Source organism: Podarcis gaigeae (assembly GCF_964106915.1).
Source record: "Podarcis gaigeae genome assembly, chromosome: 6".
In the NCBI taxonomy this organism is placed as follows: Eukaryota; Metazoa; Chordata; class Lepidosauria; order Squamata; family Lacertidae; genus Podarcis; species Podarcis gaigeae.
Window position 1 is genome coordinate 73,522,367 of NC_139682.1, and position 24,548 is coordinate 73,546,914.

Here is a 24,548-nt window from a genome sequence, read left to right on the forward strand (position 1 = left end):
TAAAAGGAAGGAAGGATGAATTGCAGAGCCCTGAGGTTTGGAGAAAATGTGGAATGGTTATTAAATAAATAAATTAGCTGGCAAGTAAATCCATGCAATTATGGGTTCCTGTGTACAGTGGTACCTCAGGTTAAGTACTTAATTCGTTCCGGAGGTCCGTACTTAACTTGAAACTGTTCTTAACCTGAAGCACTACTTTAGCTAATGGGGCCTCCTGCTGCTGCTGTGAGATTTCTGTTCTCATCCTGAAGCAAAGTTCTTAACCCGAGGTACTATTTCTGGGTTGGCGGAGTCTGTAACCTGAAGCGTATGTAACCTGAAGCGTATGAAACCTGAGGTACCACTGTATATTAGAAAGAGTGCCGTGATATCCTTTTTTAAAAAAAAGGATATCCTTTACTGAGTTTTCAAAAACAACAACTTACAAACAAGATCAGCAATAATAATAAAGGGAGCAATGACTGTGTGGCGCACATGACTGCAGTTGGAAGAAAATAAACAGAAGGTTCAGTACACTTTTGCAGACATCCTAATAAAATGGATTCCAAAAATGGACATTTTCATAGAACATGTCGAATTCAAAGGGACCACAAGGGTCATCTAGTCCAACCCCCTGCAATGAAGGAATTTTGTGCCCAATGTGGGGCTCGAATGGAGGACCCTGAAATTAATTGTCTTGTGCTTTTCCAGCTGAGCTCTCCAAGCATCATCAATAAGGTATTGATAAGGTAGCCTCGCCACATACAGTGGTACCTCAGGTTAAGAGCTTAATTCTTTCTGAAGCTCTTTCTTAACCTGAAACTGTTCTTAACCTGAGGTACCACTTTAGCTAATGGGGCCTCCCATTGCTGCTGTGAGATTTCTGTTTTCATCCTGAAGCAAAGTTCTTGACCCAAGGTACTAATTCTGGGTTAGCGGAGTTTATAACCTGAAGCCTCTGTAACCCAAGGTACCATTGTACAAGCATGTGGCATTGAGGGGCAGGCAGGGCCGGATTTAGGTCTGATGAGGCCCTAAGCTACTGAAGGTAATGGAGGCCTTTATATGTCCAGCTGTCCTTTGTCAACAACAAATTGTCGCTGTTTTTTGTGTTGAATATATGCTATATGGTAATTTATGGACCTAATAGGCACCTAAAGCCATTTGCACATAACAAAATATGTATTTTATCAACACAAAACACTGTTGCTGTATGTAGGTTTTATTCTATTTGCTTTTTATCTTATATTTTTGAAATGTCCATCAAGGTATTTTTTTTGCCTTTAAATATTTTTTGGGGGGGCCCCAAGAGAGTGGGGCCCTAAGCTATAGCTTGTTTAGCTTATACATAAATCTGGCACTGAGGGCAGGGCGCTCTGCAGTGTGTTGTTTTTATTTGTAAAGCATGTAGACAGTGTCCATACATCATCACAATGGTCTCACTTCATAACTACTCCTAGATCCCTTCTGTGATTGGTTCAGACAAGGCACATGCTCTCAAACCATCCATCCCTACAGGGGTCAGGTGCAGACTCCCAATGATTGGCGATTTTGAGTCTGGCTCCAGCCAGCAGCAGAGCTGGGTGGCGTTTAAGTGCCATGATGTTCCCCCAAAAGAGAATTTGCTCTATGCAGTGGCTGTTATCCCGCTCAGGATGCAGTGACGCCAGTGGCGTAGCGTGGGGGGGGGTACAGGGGGTGCCGGGCGCACCGGGCCTACCATCTGGGGGGGGGCGCGCGCTCGCACTCGCAGCTCTCTGCCCCTACTAAAATCCACGGGTTAGGGGGCGCAAATTACTTGCCTTGCCCCGGGTGCTGACAACCCACGCTACGCCACTGAGTGACGCTTCTGTTCTTGGTGGAAGCCATACATGCTCTTGCGACATCCTATTCCTGCCAGAGAGTTAAGCCCATTGTTTCTCAGAAACCCAACTATGCCACCCATTAACAAAGTCTTAACTTGTGCTGGCAGGATTGCGCAACGACAATACACCCAAGCCCTGGCCACAGTTTGCATCATGTTTATTGGCATGTTGCCATTTGAGAAATTGCTTTGAAGTTGCCTGCATGGGCAGGGAAGTATCTGATTAAACAGATCGGCTTTCAGCTTAAAAATTCTTAACCATAATAGCATCATAGGAGACTTAATTGTATAGCATGTCAGACTGCACTTTATGGCCAAGCTGACAGATTTTGGCAGATAATGTTTCCTATTATGTTAATTACAGCCTAAACAATCCATGATTAGTGCTGGAGAATGAATTTTGGTTGTGAAATCTCCTCCTGCCTGAAATGGTTAGAAGCATATTTGATTGCTATACAACTCATTTTCCTAATTATCGCGTGTATCTCAAAACGCAGGCTTACGCCCGACTTCCATTCTAGCTGCCTTTACGACACGAACTGCGACAGCTATTTTTTCCTCAATGTCAGGTGAATTGCTACAGTTATATACATAGCTTTTCCAAGGTTTAATCTTGTCTGCTTTTTCTTATGTCTTCATTTAGTGCATTTATGCTGTAGAATCATTGATATCTCCCCCCCCCCCCGGATTTTACTGACTTCCAATTACAGAGGTTTCTGAACATAAACTTTGATTAATTTGTAGCAGTAACGAGAAATGCTATATCAAAAGACAGCCACCTGCTTACTGACAAACATTGCAGTTCATTCGTGGTGCTTTTTCAGGAATCACCTGCTGTTTGGGGTTATCCATGACTAATGATCAAAATAAGGTTTAATAGCAGGAACCAGTGAGCAGGTCATGCAAAAGTACTGTGTGATTTAATAAATGATGCTCATAAAAATGCACCAGCCATTTGAACCTAACATAGGCATGTGGAACCTTTTTTCAGTTTGACGGCCACATTCCTGTGGGAGACCCTGGATGCATATTTTGCTAGTTAGTATATGAAGGAGTTAAGGATCACAGAGTTCTAATTGCTAGAGTTGGTTCAGTTGGTTAAGCTCCACCCCCACCCCAGTGAGGGAGGAAGTGATGTATTTCTTATCTTCCTTTCCTCACTCTCTTTCTTTACGATGTAGCCATGGGAGGAAGATGCACCTCTCAATAGCTCCCAGACTCAGACACATGTCTGAAGCTAACTTCCTGCATCTCTTCTACTAAGTTGCTGTGGGGCATGGCCTAGAGCCGTGGTTTCCAACATGGGGCACATGCCCCACAGGGTATTGATTTTTAAGGTGGGCAATTTGAGAATGACTTATGAACAGTGAATGGCCTTTTAGGCTTCCTCAACGTGAATAGGAGTTCACTTTTTGAATAATAAGAATTATATGTCGCAGGGGGCGGGCATCAGAATTTTAGAGATACTTAGGTGGGGCATGGCCAAAAAAAAGGTTGGGAACCACTGGCCTAGAAAGTGGGTGGAAAGAGTCTCAAGGGCCAGCTAGAGGGCTACATTTGATCCCTGAACCAGAGATTCCCCACTCCTGACCTTTTAACAATCTGTGTTCATAGAAGATGATGATGGTGGTGGTGATGATGATTTCAGCATATACAAAACATAGTAAAATATCAAACATGAAAAACTTCCTGATACAGGGCTGCCTTCAGATGTCTTCTAAAAGTTAGGTAGTCCTTTATCTCCTTGACATCTGATGGGAGGGCGTTCCACAGGGCGGGTGCCACTACTGAGAAGGTCCTCTGCCTGGTTCCCTGTAACTTCACTTCTCACAATGAGGGCCCCAGCAGAAGACCCTTGGAGGAGGACCTCAGTGTCTGGGCTGAGTGATAGGGATGGAGACCCTCCTTCAGGTATACTGGGCCAAGGCCGTTCAGTGCTTTAAAGGTCAGCACTAAAGGTAGCTTTGCATGCACAGAACAAGATGAGTTCTCTAAATGTATTGTACATGAAATATCACAATGTAACACATACTAATAGTCTGATCGACATGAGCTTAAACAATATATATTGTTTCTGGTCAGTCTTGAAGTGATATATACAATTCTACAAATGACTTTCAATGCCTCCACATCCAAAAGTTCAACTATATTATACTGAAGTCCAGAGTGCAGATTCTCTGTATTAAATCTTGTAGTTGAAAAACGGTGTACAAGGAGGACTCTGATAACGAGACATCCAGGTAAAATCTCTGTTTCATCCCCAGGTCAGCATTTCACCAGGAGCTGAGTGCCCTCGCAAGGCAGGAACTGACCTAATAGTTGAGCATTAAGTTGCCTGTATATATAAGTGTAATTGAATATTTTGGATTATATTAGGTGGCATTTTGCATATAGGATTGTATTAACAGCATGTCATGTATCATATAGCAATGTACTTGGACCGACCTGATGAAGGGTGACAGGCCATTACAACAGGAATTTAATCCAGTCAGTATTTGTTGATGTTTTCCAGACATTTTTAATGGTTATCTTTGTTGAATTTATTTGTACATGTTGCATTCAACCTTGCTATATTTTTATGAAAGTGCAAATTATAAATTCATAAGTAAATAAGTAAACAAACTCCAATTTCCCTCAATGTTTCAGAAAAACACTGGCATTGAGAGTTCTGTAATATGCCAATTTATTTAATCCATTGTACGGCAGATAAGACAAGGAATTGACTAAAGTGGTTGATTTGTGGTGTCACTGTTGAAAGCATAAAGGATGTCATTCTGTTGCAAGATGATGTTGATGGGACTTTAGCCATTGACTTCTTCCAAAGGTCATTGTAACTTGAAAAGGATTATACATGACAGCATTTTAAACACCAGGATTTATAAGTTTACGCCTACAACCCAGAACCCGTCAAATTCTCAGTGATGCGTTGAGTTAAATAAGCTAACATTTGGCAAGGGAGTCCAAGCTCTGTACTTGAGGCTTGTGGGAGATTTCATGTCTCATGAATACTGGAAAAGTTTCATAAATGTCATGAAATTGTAAGGTGTGCTCTTGGGAAGGAGCAGGTGGGATTCATGACCCTTGAATTGCTTTTAGTAGCCCCAGTAAGCCAAGTAAATAACCCAAGGTACTATTGTCATTGTATACCCCCACCAGACTGTGATATGGTAAAAAAACCAAAACAAAATAAAGCAAAACAAAACGTGAATGTAGGCAAAAATGCATCTGTTAGGGAGAAATGTACAAGTAATTCATATATTAGTAGAAAACTACATACAAAAAAATACATGACTAAATTGCCTAGAGACATGTGCAAAAGGCAATTTATAAATCCACAAACCAATAAATATTAGAGGAACTTGTTTGCTATAACATCCATATCAAGCAAAACTGCATACAAGTGAGTGTATCAGGTGAAATGCAGACTAAAATGCATTTTTGTGAGGACCTTGTTCAAACAAAATTTGCAAACTAACATGGAAATGTGGATAACTTAAAACTGGAAAAATGGGAAACGGAGAGAAACCAAAACTGATTGATTCAGCCAGCACTACCTGAAATTAATGATGCTAAGCCACAGAAAGAGAGTAGTCTATGCAGGTGTTCTGCACTAAAAACAGGCACCAGCATTTCTGCCTCTTCTGCATGTGTCTGGGCTGATCAGGTGAAACTACAGGAAGGGGAGATGAATGTGAAGGTGAAGGTGAATGTGAGAGATGCGAGGGACTTGGTGGAACCAAGAGAAGCCCAAGGGAAGAGTGCCAGTAGTGAAATGAAGCTGAAAAGGCTGAGATGCTGCTGGTCCCTAGAGCTTGAGTGGGCTGAACGCAGAGACACTGCCTAAAGTTTGGGGTTTCAATACTGCTTGATGAACAGCTACTGCAAAAAGCAGAGAAGAGAAGAGAAGCGGGGTGGGGGTAGGGAGCTGGACAGAAAATTATATTGTTCCCCAATAAAGGCTCCCTCATCCAAAGGAGGTGTGTGAGAACCTCTCATGCCCAAGCTGCTAAGCATTAGGAATTTTGTCATTGGGCCAACATTCAAGCTAGTTGGTGCCACATTCTTGGAGAAGGTTCTTGAGCAGGCGCTCTTGGGGGAGCTGATTTTCTAGATCCATTTCAGTTGGCATTTAGGCTTCATGCAGTTATGGCCCAAAAATAAGGGTCAGTAGCATTGGTTGCCCTGTATGATGACCTCTGTTGGGAGAGAGACAGAGGGAATGTGTCCTTGTTAACTCTACTTGACCTCCCAGTGGCTTTTGATACCATCAACCATTACAGTGGTACCTCGGGTTACATACGCTTCAGGTTACATACGCTTCAGGTTACACACTCCACTAAGCCAGAAATAGTGCTTCAGGTTAAGAACTTTGCTTCAGGATGAGAACAGAAATCATGCTCTGGTGGCACGGCGGCAGCAGGAGGCCCCATTAGCTAAAGTGGTGCTTCAGGTTAAGAACAATTTCAGGTTAAGTACGGACCTCCAGAATGAATTAAGTACTTAGCCAGAGGTACCACTGTATATCCTCCTGGAGCGGCTGTCCAACTTAGGGGTGAGTGGCACTGCTTTACGGTGCTTCCAGTCCTACTTGGGTGTTCACTTCCAGAAGATGATGCTTGTAGAGTGCTTTCAGCCCTGGAGCCTTCAATGTGGGGTTCCTCCGGGTTCAGTTTTATCCCCCATGCTGTTCAGCATCTACATGAAACCACTGAGTGAACCCATAACAAATGAAGGCCACACAATTTTTCTCCTAGCAGTGAAGCCAGTGTGAGGGAAGGGAGCCCTTCTGAACCATAGGGAGATGCTTTTCAGTCGGGGGATAAGTATTTGTGAAACTGCAATGCTTTGGTGTCTGCAGTTTCTTTGCATGGGAGAAGGATGGGGGGGAAAGCAAAACAACTGGCCACAAACGATGACCTCTCATTTGCCACGCACCCCCATGACTTCCTAGCAGTCCTGCCAGGTTCCTTGGGCACCACTGCACACGGACAGATGAGAGCAAAATTACTTCTAATTCTTTTATGCGGGTGCAAATTGCTGGTATTACTTTTCACCAGATTGGGAGCTTAATGGAACAATCAGTCAGATGCAAATCCATCCAGAGGAAACAGCACGGTTGGGGGGGGGGCACTGCTTTTAGCCTAACCCACGTTATAGGAAATGCTAGGCTGCTATTAGTTTTGTATTCTACCTATAATACAAAACTAAAAATTTCCATCCCTGCAGTGTGCTAAAATCAAGCTACTGTCCCAATGCATTTTTTAAAAAGTACAAGAGATCTAGTTCAGATGTGCACACAGTAATGCGCCAGTTTTATTGACTCAATGGAGCAAAGCCGCAGATCAGAAGCAGACCAGAGCTTATTACACATTGTATGTCTGATGATTAGGTTTGGAAGATAGCATTTGGAAGCAACAAGTTCAGGAGAGTAATAGCAATAATGTTATTCTCACATGGCATTAAACTACCCAAAAGGGAGAATGCAGTGGAAGGGGAGAGCAAAGCATTTCCCCACAAACAATGAAATCAAATGATTTCTAATCTCCTGCCTCACTGTTTAGCGTCCGGGGGAATTTCAGAAAATCGCCAAATGTTCAGGATGTTGAGGTTTATTGCCTAAGAAAAGCTCAACAACTTTAAGTTTCCTAAAAAAAAAAGCTCAACACAATTTGTGTCCTGAATAGAAACATGGCAACGATCAGCATCCTTACCCAAATATGTACACCTAAGCTGGTATAGGCATACATAAATACTACCTGTTGAATTGAGAGCTGGGGTTAAACTGTGGAGGCCGAGCATAACCTTCATGGCTAGCAACCATAGACAGCCATCAATAATTTGTCCAATTCCCTTTTAAAGCCATCCATGTTGATTGCTATTGTGGCCTCCTGTGCATAAAGTAGGAAAGGCATATTTTTAAGGTCTAACCATATAGATTTCCAAACTTTTATTTGCTGCACATTTTGTGACTTTCAATCTCTGCTAGGGTTCTCTCACCAAAGAGTACTTGACCCAAACTAGAGTCTTGGCATCCAGGAAGTCTCCATTTCTGCGTTGTTATTATTATTATTATTATTGGCGCGAACAAGAATTAAGCTACAGTATCTACAGTATGTTGGATGAGACTTACTCCCAGGTGAGTGAGTACAGGATTTCAGCATGAATGACTTTTTAGAATACTACATTGACAGGGGGCAACTTCTGCGCAACCAGCTGGGAAGATGATGGGCAGTGACTGGGTCTATCCTTGTAAGGAAAAGAGCCCAGATGGGGAGCGGTTCTGTGCCATACAGCAGTTCCAGCTGTCACCTCTTCCCTCTCCCTTCTAGTTTATAGCATTGATGAATTAGCCCATTAATGAAAAGCAAATGTTAAAAACCCATGTAGCACTTAGCAAGCACCTCCAAGGGACACGGCTGGCCAACTAACTCTCTCTCTCTCTCCCTCCCTCCCCCCCCCTCTCTCCTCTCATACTGGCATTTAAAATCACTTAGACAGATAAGACAGAAGCACCTAATAAAACGTGACATTTCATTTTATTATCTATATTTGTTAAGCAAGTTCTTAACAATCCATCTCGTTGCCGTCAGTGCTGCAAAACACTCCGATTCTGACAGGCGGCAGTTGGTACCAGCCCGAGATTATTTCCATGGGACAAAACTGGGAACTGAGGACAGATAAGTATTAATTGCAACCGTGTAACTAGGTTCTGTAGGATACAGGAAGAGAGCATGACATGAAAACTCAACCACAAAAATCCTAGCATGGGGATGACTCACTCTTGCCAAATTTATCTCTAATCCAAATCATTTTCATGTCTATGTTCTTGCTTATGTTGGTGAATTAGACTTTCCGAGAGAGAGATAGATAGATAGAGAGAGAGAGAGAGAGAGAGAGAGGAAGGAAGGAAGGAAGGAAGGAAGGAAGGAAGGAAGGAAGGAAGGAAGGAAGGAAGAATGTATGGGGGGAGGAGGAGGAAGAATCTGAGGTTAAATCCTTGCTCAGATGTGATGAGCTTACTAGGTGAACATGAACAAAGTCTGTAAGAAAAACAGGAATGTTAGGAGGAATGAATGAAACAAGCACATGTACACTGTCCCGAGCTTGTAAAAGGAAGGATCTGGGTTGGTAAAAATGTAAGCTGCCTTGATGACCTTAAGATGGGTATACATGCTTTTAAATCAGTGTTTCCTAAACTTGGGTCACCAGCTGTTTTTGGACCACAACTCTCATCATTCCTAGCTAGCAGGACCAGTGGTTAAGATGGTGGATGGGATTTGTAGTTCTAAAACAGCTGGAGTCCCAAGTTTGGGAAACCTGCTTTAAATCAATATAAACCATAACAGCGCAAGCTTAGTTTCTCTGGCCCTTCCATGCAGTGTTGATGTTGGAGAGAAGTGCCAGATGCTGGGGGGTGGAGATCTTTCTTCCCACCACAGGGCTTGGCTTACATACCAGAGGTGTGGGCAATGAGATTGAGAAGCACTCTAGTCCCAATTTCGAAGATCTGGATATTTCCATGTGTGCTCGTTAGGCAGGAATTATCCAGCAGTAGATAACACAAAGTAAGTGAAGTTAAATCTTCATTAGAAAAAAATAGGAGCTGCACAGGAGTGCAGCACAGCATCCTTTCTTTGGTAGGTCTTGCCCACCATGAAGCATTTACAGAGACTGGGGGTTCCCGTCTTGCCACAGCATTTCATCTAATGTCCCACAGCAGCAGCAGTGGCAGTCTCAGCAGCCCGGAGCAGTTGGCTCTGGCTGGTTTCAGGAGCTGCTCAGAAGTTCCCATATGATAGTGGTGCAGGGGCTCTAAGATGCAGCTTCTGGGCTGCCTCCACCTTCCCTGACCCCAGCAACTAAGCTGTGAAGGGAGGCTTCATGCTGCTTATTGGAGCAGCCTCCCAACTCCTACTTGCGTGCAAGCAGGAGAGGGGCAGGATCTCTCCCTTCCCAGCTGAGGGCTTCCCTGCCCCCTCCTGCTTGCACACAAGTAGGAATGGGATTGGGAATGCTCCTATGGCCTCACCGCCGCTGCTCTCGGCCTTCCTTCTCCACCTTCCATGCCTGACCCACTGTACACCGCTTCCCCACCACCACCACTGAAGAATCAACAACTCAGGGGCTGCCCAGGCTCATGGAGAAAGGAGATAGAAGCCTCGGAGGAAGGGGAAACATGGCAGTTGAGGTCAAGGTGGTGGCTGCCCCTCTGCCACTATCATCGCTGCAGCATCAACATCCCGAATGCATAGTATTTATTTATTTAAAGTGTCTGCAGATTCATTGAAAAAAATCTGGCAACCTTATCTTAATCAGCCTGACTCAACTCTGCCTCTTGGCCTCCCTCATCCCACACTCCAGCCTCTGCCTCTGATTTTAAACTTCTCTCTGCCACAGAATCTCCCTGCTCACTAAGCCCTGTTACCTCTTCAGCTTCTGATACCTCCTTGTCAACGTTTTCTCCTTTTGACCACTCATTGTTCTCATTGTTGTCCCACCAAGTATCTCCAGGCTCTGAGCCTTCTTACCTTAGGGGTTCCCCAGCTGGTTTCTCCCACCTTTCCTCTGTGACCAACCAGTTACTGACATTGTATCAGAGAAGCATCTATAGATGTTGGAACAATTGGTTTTGGAGGAATTTGCTGCCATCTCTAGTTTAATACAGGGACCAAAACTCTAAGAGAAGACTCTGTCGAAAGTTGGGCAGCCTACCTCTTTTAATTTATTAAGGAGAGGCTGAAACCTGATGCGAAAGCTCTGAAAATAGCAACACATTTTCAAAACCAAAAAAGAAAATGAACATTTTATCAGGGCGCCCTGAAAGCATAATTGCTAGCATTGGTCAGGCTATACTTCTCTAAAGAAAACTGACTGTTAAGTGTCCGCCTTTTCTTTTCCCAGATCAGTCATGGCTGAGTTAGGCAGCAATCAAACCACTTAGCATTCATTTATGAGCTAAATTGGGAAAGTGGGAGCACCATGTCATTAGCCTTTTAATATGAAACTAAATTGAAATCTGCCCATCCAATGTTACACAAAACATAGTTCAGATTAGGCAAGGATCCCTTCTGATGGAGGGTGAATGTGTGAAACCAAGTTAAAGGGGATATCAAGCATTACCTGGTGTTACGTAATACATTCACAGCATGTCTGAAACTGTATTCTTGATGATTACAGTTTTACTAGTTACAGATATATCTTCCCTTTTTCCTTAAGAAAACTGGGAGCTTGCGAGAAAGGAAAGTAGAGCTGATCTTACAAATCCTGTTTTTGCAGAATTTTGTCCATACATTTGCTGCACAGATAAGTCTTCAAATATTCTCTGAGTATTGGGTGCATTCAGGTATGGGGAATATTGTGCTACTTTTCCTGATTGCAGCACCCCATTTTCTCATGTCCCTTTCACACTGCTGTACCTGTTGCACTGTGGAGCTAAGGCCTTTTGACTGACAAACTGGCATGTCTGCTAAAGGTCATTCATACCAGTGAGTGCCATATGGAACAACAACGAACATCATTGGACGTCACTACTTCCCCACCCTTTCTGCACATGTGTGCTTCTGTTTCCCCATGATTCACCCATGAAAATGGCAGGAGAGAATTATATGCTGGTACGTCACCCCCAAAGTTGTGACATTACACTAACATGCGCTAGACTCTACTAGATTTCCACAAGTGGCTTTTATGTTGTGTGAAAGCACAAATATAATATGGAAAATTTCAGGTAGAGTATACGAAACAAACTTCCATGTGAATGTAGCTTGAGTGCATTTGCGCCTGAAATATTATTATTATTATTATTAATAATAATAATAATAATAATAATAATAATACCCTGCCTTTTTCTCCACACTGACCTTGGAGATTAAAAAGAACTGCTAAGAACATAGGGGGAAATCATTTAAAAGATTAAATACTGATAGAGTTAAATCATTGCATTTTGGAAGGCAATGATGCATTGGATAAAGCGTGTTCTCCCTGAAATGAGAGCATGTGTTGCGGTGGGGTCTGCCAAGCCAACCCTCTGTTGCCAGGCAGGTAAAAGTGAGCTGGCCTGGGGCAACGATTGGATGGCCGAGTTGCTGGGGCAAATTGCATGTTGCAATGTGGTGGGTGGGACCAAAGGTTTTAAATATTGGGGCACTCAGCTTTTGCTTTCTCTTTCGCTGAGTGCATCGGATCACCTGCCCGCCCGCCTAGAGTTCCAGTTGACCTTGCTATGCCTGTCATGGGGTCGTCTGCCTTTGGGGCAGTGGCCTAGTAGGAATTTTGTCCATTTGGCTGATTGGCTGGTGCCATTTGGTTTTTGCCTACTACTTAGCAATTCGTCACAACTTGTAAGGTTGCGGTTAGGCATTGGTTATAAAAATTGGTTGGAGGAGGGGTGAGGATAGGCTGGGCCTGCCCCTCCAATGGTGGTGTGGAAGGGAATTACGTTAAAGGAATCCAGGGGCTTGCCATGATTTCATCCAATCCCTGAAATGGGACCAGGGCCAGCAAACCCTGGGGAGCAGGTTGGGTGAGCGGTGAGGGCCTGTGATTCAGCTCCATTACTCCCCAATATTATTTTCCCTTCACTAGCTTCTGAGGGAGTTCGGAAGTCAGTTCTGTCCCAGGCGGGGGGACAGATAGTCTTAACCAATGCCTAAGCAACCACTCACAGATTATGTATTTTAATAAAGTTGTGGCCAAAATTATGCCAAAAACCTTAAACAAAAATGATGTGTGAATTGTGAATTATTTTGAGGGGTGGCTTGGGGACCTCAACACGCAAAACCCTTCATATAGAAATACAGATATCAAGGGAAATCCTTCTCCCTGACTAGCTGATTTTCTATTTGCAGGGAGCACCAGTCTGGAACATTCCAGATGCATGTTTACCACCTGACTGAGCAGATACTAGGCTCACATCATTTGCTAGGAGGCTCTGTGCAGAAAAAGTTTCCAGGCCTGCCAACAAACTGTCAAACCTGGGACATGGAACAATAAATGAACCGCGTCTTTGCTATTACACAATGCCGCGTTCAACAAAACTGTTATGTAGCAGCAGCCAATGACAGTGGAAGAGGCTTAGGAAGAGATGGGAAATAGCAGTCATTTTGCAGCCCTGTCCTGTCTACGCTTCATCAAGCTAACAGCCGCGCAACATGTCAAGTGAATCCCCAAGAGAGCGGTGCTGTCTGTAGGATCCAGAACAGTCATTCAGCAGCACTGACAGGAAAAACGTCACCAAATGGAAAAGGGAAAGGGAAAAAAACACCCCACCAGCCAATCTAAGTCTGGATTTGATGCTCACATTGCATGCTGAGAAATTCAGTATCCATTCAGAAATGTCATTTTCATTTCATTGCTCACCGCCAGCATTTAGACGTTGGGGTTTAATAACTCACTCTCTCCTGGCAGACTTTAAAATTTCCCTCCCCTTTTTTTATCCAGTTGGAGGTCAGAATTGAAATTGCCATACATAACTTCTCCTTCTTCCTTCTGGATTGACTTGCTGGGATGGGTGGAGGGAGAGAAGGAGTTGAGATCATAATCCTAATTATAGGAATTTGGCCTTCTTTATAAACTGGGAGTTTTAAGTTGGTTTACAAGATCACAGTCTAACATGTCATTCAGAAAATGAAAACAAGAAAACACCCCAGTGTGAGTTGATTGCATCTTCCCCAAGGGACCATCTAGCTATAGAACTTGCATTTGTGGCTGCCCGTCTGCCCTATAATTAAGAAACTGTTGCTTCCTTTCTGTGCATGTTGCTACGGTGCGTAGAACAGCTGGAATATTCATTTTAAGAAGAAGAAAAGCTTTTTGCACTGCCATTCACCAAGCTATGGAATGAAACTAGCAGCTGACATTTTGATCTCAATTTTTTTACATCAATAATTTTCTCTCTCTCATCGTTTCCCAGGTATATCCAGAATGTGATGTCTCATAAAATACGAAGGTGTTATTGAACAATAATTGTTCGGATCGGTGTTGACCAGTTTAAAAAAAACAAATTCGGAAAAATCCCACAATATGTGGAAACATTGCAATAATCAGTTGTGTCATTGTAAGAATCACGTAGACAGTGTGAAGCTGCAATGGTTTGAAGCACTACATTAAAATGGCTCTTATTTATAACGGATAAAAGAGTAACTTTTGTTGTGCCTATTGATGGAATGTTATATTCTCCCCTGTGGTTTTTGCTTCAAATGCCACATTATTCTGATGTGTGGGTGTTTTTAGTGACTATTTTGTAAACTGTTTTGTGACCCTTGATGTTGAAAAGGGGTCTATAAATGTTGCGAAGAAATACCGGGAGCAAATACTACATGTTGTTTGCTTTTCTGCCAAGAACACTCAATGTTTCTTAGATTCTTTATGGGTCGCATTGACTTGGCCCTATAGTTTTTGTGGCTGGGACACTGAACAGGAACATTCTGTAGGGCGACATGTTGTTACCAAAGTATATTAAAAAATTAAAAAATTGTCCAGTAGCACCTTAGAGACCAACTAAGTTTGTTCTTGGTATAAGCTTTCGTGTGCACTTCTTCAGATACCTGCATGCACACGAATTGCATGCCATTGGTCCCATCACCTCCTGGCAAATAGAAGGGGAAGAAATGGAAGCAGTGAGAGATTTTACTTTCTTGGGCTCCATGATCACTGCAGATGGTGACAGCAGCCACGAAATTAAAAGACACCTGCTTCTTGGGAGAAAAGCAATGACAAACCTAGACAGCATCTTAAAAAGCAGAGACATCACCTTGCCAACAAAGGTCCGTATAATTAAAGCTATACATCCCAGTAGTGATGTATGGAAGTAAGAGCTGGACCATAAAGAAGGCTGATCGCCGAAGAATTGATGCTTTTGAATTATGGTGCTGGAGGATACTCTTGAGAATCCCATGGACTCAGGGGCGCCGACTTATAAAAAATATTGGGGGGGCCCATACCGGGGTCCTGCCCCGGGAAGTTTTCTAAATTTTAGATGAAAATTAGTGAGTTTTAAAGTTTTTTAAAAGTATTTTAGAGTCATATGATCAACATTAGAACCCCGAAAACTCAACTTTCTATAACTCCACACTCCGGGAAACTCAACAAGCCTGAAACACTTTTTGGCTTTGAAAAAAGAAACAAAACAAAAACACGCATGGTATTTTCGTAAAAAGCTAATTTAATTTACAGTAACAATTATGCTTATAGACTATTACAGAGCAGTGAATATATAGCTCTGAAAAGACTGAAATGATATTTAAATAAATCCTAAACTATCATTAAAAGAATAAAACAAAATATTGCTGTCGCACAGTAATAGCACTTTGATTAATAAGTGAAATAGCTAATTTAAGCTTACTTTGAATAAGGCTGAGGGTTCATTAAATAAATATAATATCTTAAAGTTAATGCTTTAATACAGTTAATAAAGTTAATACAGTATGCCTAATACTGTATGTAAATACTGTAATACTGTATGTAAATAACGGGCTTTAATTGGGTCTTACACCCTAAAAATATTTAAGTATTTGAAAATAACTAATACAGTACTATAGTAATATAGAAATACAGTACTAAACTAGTACTAATATTTCAAAACTGAAAATTTAACATTCTGTATGTATTTAATTCTCTATTTTATAAAGATTTTTAATATCTGACAGTGAGTTTGGAGTAGCCCAATGCAAAAATCCTGAGGATCCATGTGGATCCGTGCTTTGTAACCACGTTTTTGCACCACTGTGACCCTAGGCAACAGTGGGTGCGTGATTTTTTTGGTGCAAGATGTAGCCATGAACATGCTATGTGATCTGATGGTGAATTTGGGGTGACCCAATGCAAAAATCCTGAGGATCCATGTGGATCCATGCTTTGTCACCACGTTTTAAATGGGGAGGGAAGGAGGGACAAGAAGCACAAGAGGGGTGTGCGGAGAAGCAGCTGGCTAAGAATGCAGGGGAGGAGTTTAACGGGGTGGGGGGAGGAAAGGAAGGCAAAAGTCCCCCCCCCAAGCCAGCCCTCTCTCTCTCTTTCCCACCTGCGAGTCCCTAGAGCACGGAGAGGAGGAGGTGGTGGGCTGGAGCCTGCAGGAGGTGGTGGGCTGGAGCCTGCAAGCAGTGTGACTAGGAAAGAATTAGAAGGAAGGACTCGATCCTTTCCTTAACCCTCTGCTTGCCAGGAGGGCAGGGGATTCCCTGCTCTTTGTTGAGTTTGAGCAAACGCAGCAACAGAAGCGGGTGGGCAGTAAGACCCTGAGGCAGAATGCAGGAAAGCAGCAGCTTCTGCCTTCCCTCCGCCCGCCCGCCGGATCTTATTTTACGGTAATAATTTTCTTAAATTATTGGGGGGGCGGAGCCCCCCCAAACGAATTTTTGAGGGGGCTCGGGCCCCCTCAGGCCCCATGGAGTTGGCGCCTATGCATGGACTGCATGAAGTTCAAACCTATCCATTCTTAAAGAAATCAGCCCTGAGTGCTCACTGGAAGGACAGATCCTGAAGCTGAGACTCATGAGAAGAGAAGACTCCCGGGAAAAGACCCTGATGTTGGGAAAGATGGAGGGCACAAGGAGAAGAGGATGAGAGAGGACAAGATGGTTGGATAGTGTTCTCAAAGCTACCAGCATGAGTTTGACCAAACTGCGGGAGGCAGTGGAAGACAGGAGTGCCTGGCGTGCTCTGGTCTATGGGGTCATGAAGAGTTGGACATGACTAAATGACTAAACAACAACAACGACAAAGGTGCTACTGGACAATTTTTTTGTCTTTTATATATATTTCAACTGTCAGACCAACACGGCTACCTACCTGAATGTTGTCACTGGTCCCACTTGTGCGAACCTACCCCCAGCCGTAGTCAGAGGATCCATGTATTAAATAGAATGCTTGTTTTTGGACTTTTGTGAAATGTGCAAACTATTCCTTTACCCTCCTTTGGTTCCCATCTGCAGAAGCGATGACTTCCAAGTTGCAGAGAAGTCAAAAGCATCACACAGCTCTTGACACTTTAGCTCGGAGGCGTTCTTTTGTACCCTTGCCCTGGTGGGGCTTCTGGCGACACAGTCCCCTCATTATAAGATTGCGGAGAAGAACTAATTGCGTGCGCAGCTCAAATCCATGTTGCCTCCGAGCCAAACACACAAGACTCTTGAAAATCTACATATCTTTCAACAAATCTACCACTGCCGGATGTTAGATCAATATTGAAAAGGACACGTTTAAAGAACCTGAGCTGTAAATTGCAGGGACGCATGTCTCTCCTGGTTTCAGCACATGCTGGAAGGTCATAGTACTAAGCTGGCTGTACAAACCAATCATTTTCATCATCTGGTGCGAACCGCAAGCTCCAGCTCCCTGAGGGAATGGAACAGGAGAATTCCCATAGCAACCTTTGCATCACAAGACAAAATAGAACGAGAGACACAATATCCTTATATGAAGTAATTCAAACAAAAAGGATTCAGATGATTAAGTGGTAAGAGAGCTTGACAAATACAAATTCAACTGGGAAGCAAATATTGGTTTTAAAATGAAAGGCTCCTAAATGGAATATTTGCATTAACTCTTTATTTATTTAAGCTGTCTTCAAACGCATTTCTTCAGACACAGTAAATATCGTTGCACCTTTAGGATACGATCATTTAGGGAAAAAACACACACACAATCCTGTGATTTCTGACTTCTTCAAGCTGAAGATTCGGCCAATGCAGTAGGTGTTTTGCATTTATATTGATCTGCTGACCTTTGGCCAACTTGTTCCTTTTGTACTTTGTAAACCCTGGAATTGCAAAGCATATGCACAAAGGAACATTTTAAAAACAAACAACTGTTTATCTCCCACGGCTCCCCCTCTCCTTTCCTCCTCTCCAGAAGCATCACTAACAAATATAGACAGATGGTTTAGCTGCTAGGGCTCAGTTCTGGTCCCAGGCCCAGCGAGTGACAAAGGGAAAGGAAGGAAGTGGGATCGTGTGGGTTTGTGTTGTGGGTGTCAGAACCAGCAAGGCCAGAGAATCACTATGCCTTTTATATGTTTCCATGGAGCAATTACCCAAAATTCATGGTAACAAGCTCATTGCTCGAGCTCCCTTCCTTCTGAGCCCTTCAAAGCACTGCTGTTTGCCGAAATCTTTGGAACAAAGAAAGCAGTGATCAGTTTGGGAAAATGATATCACATCTTTGAGGTGCAATTACCTGTGTAGTTTCTGTGTGCTGTGAATTAGTTTTCATTTTTCCTCAAAGAAACAATGTCTGTTTCCTCATCTTGGGTGATTGCCAGCGAAACCCACACTGAAAGGATTCAAACACCTAGCTGATACCCATACCTAGCACACAGGGCTGGCTCACCCATGAGGCAAGGTGAGGCGAGTGCCTCAGGCAGCAGGATCCAAAAGGGCAGCAGATGTGGCTTTCAAATAGGTAAGGAAAAATGTACAGGGTTTCATACAAATAACACTAGCTGCTTCAGGAGTGGAGATGTTGCTCCAAATGTTGCTGGTCTACACTTTCCCATCAATCTTGACCATGGGTCAACTAAGGCCCGGGGGCTGGATCCGGCCCAATTGCCTTCTAAATCTGGCCTGCGGACGGTCCGGGAATCAGCATGTTTTTACATGAGTAGAATGTGTCCTTTTATTTAAAATGCATCTCTGGGTTATTTGTGGGGCATAGGAATTCGTTCATTTCCCGCCCAAAAAATATACTCTGGCCCCCCACAAGGTCTGAGGGACAGTGGAAAAAAGTTTGCTGACCCCTGTTCTTGACCACTGACCATGTTAGCTGGGGGTTGATGGGACCTGGAGTCCACCAATATCCAGAGGGCCACAGCTTCCCCATCCCTGATTTAAAGATTTGGGATTTTGAGCAGCCTAAGACTGGGGAAAGATAGAGGTGGCAATGAGATATGTTGGGCCCCCGTGACTCCTTAGAAATCTCCAGAAGCTTTGGAGTGGGTGACTCCCAGATGATACAAGCAGAGGAGAAGGAACTTTCTGAGAACTTTCTTCATTTACCTTAGGATCCAAGACTAATTTTAGACAATTCCTTCCTCTTTCAGCACCACTCCTGCTGCCATGCACCAACCCGCATTTCAAGGTTTGCAGTTCTTTATGCAATTATGCACACGGTCACATCAAAATTACTTTTTCTGTTTTTAGAGAGTTTTATCAATTCACAAATGCAGATAAAAAATTCACAGCAGAGATAGAAAACCTTTAAGCAAATAGAAGGAGGTGAAAGATCGGGTGAGTGCTGCATGCTTTGCCTCAAGTGAACATACTTGTAAACATGCTCACATTTCATTGGATGCCAGGATTGGACACCCACCCTACCTTCTGTTCTGGAAGCTTCTAGAATGTGATGGTGGCGGATGCAGGTGCTTTTCCCCATTGATGAGGGGACATTCCTGTACCATTTTCTTTCCCTGTACTTTTCAATGTGTTGATATTCTGTGTTAAGTTATAGCCCCATAGAAGCCATGTTCTGCCACACTCCAAGGCAACCATTTTGTGTCATGCCACAACTCCGCAGTTGCCATTTTATGACTGGCACCCATGGTACTTTCTTGATTCCAAATGGGCTCCCTGGCCCCAAAATGTTGGCAAGCTCTACCTTATTGTAATGGAATTTCATTAGAATATGCTTTCGGCATGTTATATCTTTTTAAAAAAAAAGTGTGTGGAGGTGGAACGATCACAGCCAAACATTTCCATCTGTGTCTTGGCTTTTCTGCAACCGAGTGTTGGCATGCCTTGGGTTTCAAGGGAGAGAGGGGGGAAATGTCCTGCTTTCATGTTTTTATAGTAATGAGCTGTGCAATATGTACCATCCAATTACAGCTGTGTTTTGTGGAAGTACTTCAGCAAGTACTTCCACACTAGTCTAAAGCATATTCATACAGACATAAGATGTAGTTGCAGGATCAGGCCAATGCCTCATCTAGTCTAGCGTTCTGCTTTCCCAGTGGTCAATCAGAAGCCCGAAAGCAGCAACATCAAAAGTTCCAAATTGTGTCAACCTTACATTTTATTTCCCACTATTGTCGTATCTGTGTTTCCTGGACCAGTCTCTTCCTCTTTTTTGAGAAATTGTGTAATCATTTTATAACAGAAATGTTTTTCACTTTCTACTATGAGAAAATAAAAATAACTACCTCCAAAATGAAGGGTGTCAAAAGAAAGAAAGAAAGAAAGAAAGAAAGAAAGAAAGAAAGAAAGAAAGAAAGAAAGAAAAGACGCAAGTACTGTCTCTCTCTCCCCCCTCCCCCGCCCTAAGCAAGGCCTTTTTTTTAAGGAGTGAGGGTATTGGAAGTGACATACAGTGGTACCTCAGGTTACAGATGCTTCAGGTTACAGACTCCGCTAACCAAGAAATAGTACCTCAGGTTAAGAACTTTGCTTCAGGATGAGAAGAGAAATCACGCTGCGGCAGCAGCGGGAAGCCCCATTAGCTAAAGTGGTGCTTCAGGTTAAGAACAGTTTCAGGTTAAGAACAGATCTCCGGAACAAATTAAGTTCTTAACCTGAGGTACCACTGTAGTTGCAACATCCTGTATTTTTCCCACTTGAAGAAACAGACCATGTTTCAGTGTCTTTTCTCTTTCTATGGTTTTCCTCCATTCCACAATAGGCAGTTTAAAAGTGTGTTGATAAAAGGCCAGAGTATATTATTCAAACTTTTCTGGTAGCTACATAGCCCTATTTGTTCCTTGTGTTTCAGGCATAATTCTGATCATTCCAGCTGTGCATATACTAATGGTACATTTGGAACCATCCCATCTTGTAACCTTGACTGTACATTTCTATACATGTTTACACAGAAATAAGGGTGGGGCTCTTGCAATTTCTTATTCTTCCAATCTCAAATCAGTTCTCCACATTTCCATATCAATAATGTGATACCTTGTTTTTAGAGTCCTCTGGAAAATTTCTCCTAATACAAAGGTTTGTATGCAATGTTGCGTATAAATATAATGTCTTGTCTTCTTCATTTAGACTTCCTGGTACTATTCCCAATAGAAAGCCTTCAGGTGTTTTCCTAAATGAATATCTGAACATTTTTTTCATTTCGTTATATATTGTTTCCCAAAATTGTTTGATGTTTAAACAATTCCACCATATATGTATCATAGTACCTTTTCCAGTGTTGCATCTATCCACAATTTGGGAAAGCCTGTTTCTACTAATACTTGTATATCCCCTAACATAAGGCATTTTTGTATGCAATATATGCATTTTTATGCACACTATACCCTACAATATGCATTTTATTTTATTTTAATATTTTTATGAATTACTTGGCTGGAGAACTGCACTACAAATTTTAGGGAAGTGTGACTTTAAAAGGATTGTGTTTCCAATCTGCGTATTGCTTCAGAAAGTGCAAATTTGCCTTTAAACCAGATCAAACTTATTCCCCATCCCTACTCAGAAGTAAGTTCAGTGAAGCCTGCTTCCAGGAAAGATTGCAGACGTCCTTTTGCTTCTGTCTCATTTAAATAAAAAAAAAATTAAAACGGTTCACCTGCAGTCATCTAAAGAAAATAGGTAAAGCAAAAGGACATTTCCAGTCAAATAAGTAGGCGGTTGAGATGTTAACAGAGCACTTGGGATGCATGAGCTGTGGCCTGAGGGAAAACAAATGTTGACAACCAAGAATACGTAAAGAAATGAATCCCCAGAGATGGGGCTCAATGGGTGATAAATTGCCAGAAAAATTCCTCCTGAAAAGTAATATAAAGTATATAACCACATAATATGTATTGGGGTGGGGAAGGTTAGTAAAATTTTGATGACTCCATATAGTAAAACTATAAATGAATTATTGAAACAAGAAGTGTTTGGCATACTTAACGTAAGAGTATTAGAAGAAGGAAGATCATAGAATGGACAATATTGTGATGTGAAGGAGCTTTGTGTTTACGGGCTACTTGTGAGATTCTTCCTTCCATAATTTACAGCTCGGCTGGATAAGGAAAGCAAAAGTACAAATTTTAAAAATGTAACATGAAAGGGAAACCTCACTAGTGGGGGGATTAAAGCAAATGTAAAGTAAATGTGCTATGATGTAATCAACAAAAATGGCTACCTGCTCTTAGAAAACGGCCATTGCCCATCACCTCCCTGATTTGTGTAACACACTAGGAAAACAGCTCCCCCCCTTTTAAAAAAGGGAAAGAGTGTGTTCTTAAATTGCAGATTCAGAAGCGGCTTGCCTGGTGAGCTAGAGCCACAATGCCTAGCATCCCGGCAGCATGGGAGGAAGAGGTGTGAGGGGGCTACCAGGGTCATCTAGTCCAACCCACCACAAAGCAGGAAGCCTTGTCCAATATGGGGCTCAAATCTATGAGATACAGAGTCTCATGCTTTAACAACTGAGCTAAGCTAGTGTTGCGGTTCCAACCCACCGGGAGAGAAGCTTCTGTGTAGATTAAAATTTACCATCAATTAATCACCACTTTAACTGGCTGATCTAGCAATAATGAAAGTGTACGAGCCTCGTTTATATTGATTAATATAGAATAACATCATTTGTTTCTGCGTGTGAGCATGCAAACACACACACACACACGTACGTAAACACACAGTAGTCTGACAATCTAAAAATAAAAATAAAAAATTCCTGGTGTCAGACACGTTAGACTAATTGGTGTTGAATCTGCCGTTAGCGGCATCCGCATTCCATCTAGTGAAAGCTTGGCTGCAATGCATTTACCAAGAAAAGATTTCATTCAGTGATTGTTCTGAAGTTTTATAAATACCCAGAGCCAGTTAAACAGGCTGCACCAATGAGCATAAAGAGAGAAAGGGAGAAAATCCTTTTAATTTTTATTTATTAAAATGGAGCTATTTTTACATATTTAAAATATTTTATATCCAAATTACAGGGTATTTAAAAAGAAAAACCAGATAAATGCACAAAACTGGTAAAAATAAAAGCAGATCTCTCTCTCTAACTCAGTTTGGATCCAGTGCTAAACCATGATTTGGTGTTATGAGTGTTAGAAGGTTTGCATTCTCCTTCCTCCAGCAGAGCCATGAAGGAAAGTTTGGGCATTTTTGTTCCATTTTTGATTAACTGCGGCTTACCATCCAAACCCAACAAACCATAGTGAATCTTAACTATGGTTAGCTGAAACAGACCAACTTCAAACCATGGTTTAATTACCAAACGATGCTTTTAATAAACCTTAGTTTAGGGTTATGACATAATGTGGTTAATCAAAACCTTCCAATGTCTTCCAAGATCTCATCCTCATTACATTAACCATGGTTTAGCAATACATCCTAAACACTAACCTCACCTTCTCTATAGATATAGACCATGATTCAAAATATAGTCCAGGACTGTAGAATACCTGAAACTTCAATAGGTTTGTTTTCTACATGTTACAGAATCTTAACAGTTCTATGGAAAAATGGATTTGATCTCATAGGCAGAGAACTTCTTTGGCTAGACGTATTTCGGAAGAAGATTAAGGAACAGGTCCTTGCTGGCGGAAGTCAGTGTTGATCTTCAGGTTCTTCCAAGCGAATGTCTGTTTGAGATGTCAAAAAGGACTCCCAGGTAGCAAGGCACTTAAAACAAAAGGGGGGAAATTAAATTGAAGTCTTGCAAACCTGTTCTAATGTCTTCATGTGCGTGTAATATAAAACAAGCAGTAGGGTGAAATGTTAGGACCCATTAATTTTCCTAAGGATAGCAACAATTTACATCCATTTAAAAACCACGAGGAGTGATGAGCAGGGCCACAGCTTATTCTGACAAGTAGCTGCTTTGCCCATGTTCAGGAAATCGATTCCTGGTAACTGGCTGCTTATTTTAGGTACTTTTAACTTGAAAAAGTCTGCACTGAATATTACAGTCTTGATCACACTACAATAAAAGGTCAACGAATACTGGCTCTATGGATGGCAGCTCTTTAGGCAAAGGATATAAAAAAGCTTGCCTTCCTCTCAAAAGCACAGGGGCTTAACCCTTATTTACCATATTTTTCGCCCCATAGGACGCACTTTTTCCCCTCCAAAAATGAAGGGGAAATGTGTGTGCGTCCTATGGGGCGAATGCAGGCTTTCGCTGAAGCCTGGAGAGTGAGAGGCATCGGTGCGCACCGACCCCTCTCGCTCTCCAGGCTTCAGGAAGCTATCCGCAAGCCTTGCCATCGCGGCGGGAGTTCCCGCGGGCTCACAAGGCTTGCGGGCAGGAGCCTGCAGCCCCGGCGAGTGTCTGCAAGCCTTGCGCACCCGGTGGGAGGTCCCGCCGGGCGCGCGAGGCCTGGGGCGGCAGCCTGCCGCCCGAAGCACGCGGAGCCCTCCGGAGGGCTCCCTGTGCTTTGGGCAGGTGTGTGCAAGGCTTGGGGCGGCAGCCGCGGATGGAGGGGGGAATATTTTTTTTTTATTCATTCCCCCCCCCACAAAAACGAGGTGTGTCCTATGGGCCGGTGCGCCCTATAGGACGAAAAATACGGTATTTACAGCTTTTACACATTGCTCTTTAGTCATGAAGCACACAGGTTCTTTCACAGATCTGCTTGCCTTGTGCCTAGAAAGCACAGGTTCAAGCAGTTTTGCGCCTGCCCCGTGCTTTCTAGACACAGATCTGAGCAGTTTTGCCCTTTCCTCTTTGCTTTTACCCAGAAAACCTGCTCTCTAGTACTAAATCAGAACAAACAGCAACTCATGGGAAATCCTATTGCTGTTTGTTCTGATTCAGTGCTAAACTGCAGGCTTTC

The 24,548-nt window shown here is 42.7% G+C and overlaps 1 protein-coding gene across 2 annotated transcripts in view; it reads right to left on the reverse strand.

The window, feature by feature from the left end:
• Positions 1–22,632: 22,632 nt before the first annotated feature.
• Positions 22,633–24,548, reverse strand: part of SNX7 (sorting nexin 7) — a 48,591-nt gene continuing 46,675 nt past the window's right edge. For both annotated transcript variants that reach the window (XM_083743483.1, XM_083743484.1), the window contains exon 9: positions 22,633–23,394. In XM_083743483.1, coding sequence (XP_083599609.1) covers positions 23,320–23,394 — 75 coding nt within the window. In that variant the 3' untranslated portion in view covers positions 22,633–23,319. The remainder of the gene's footprint in view (positions 23,395–24,548) is intronic.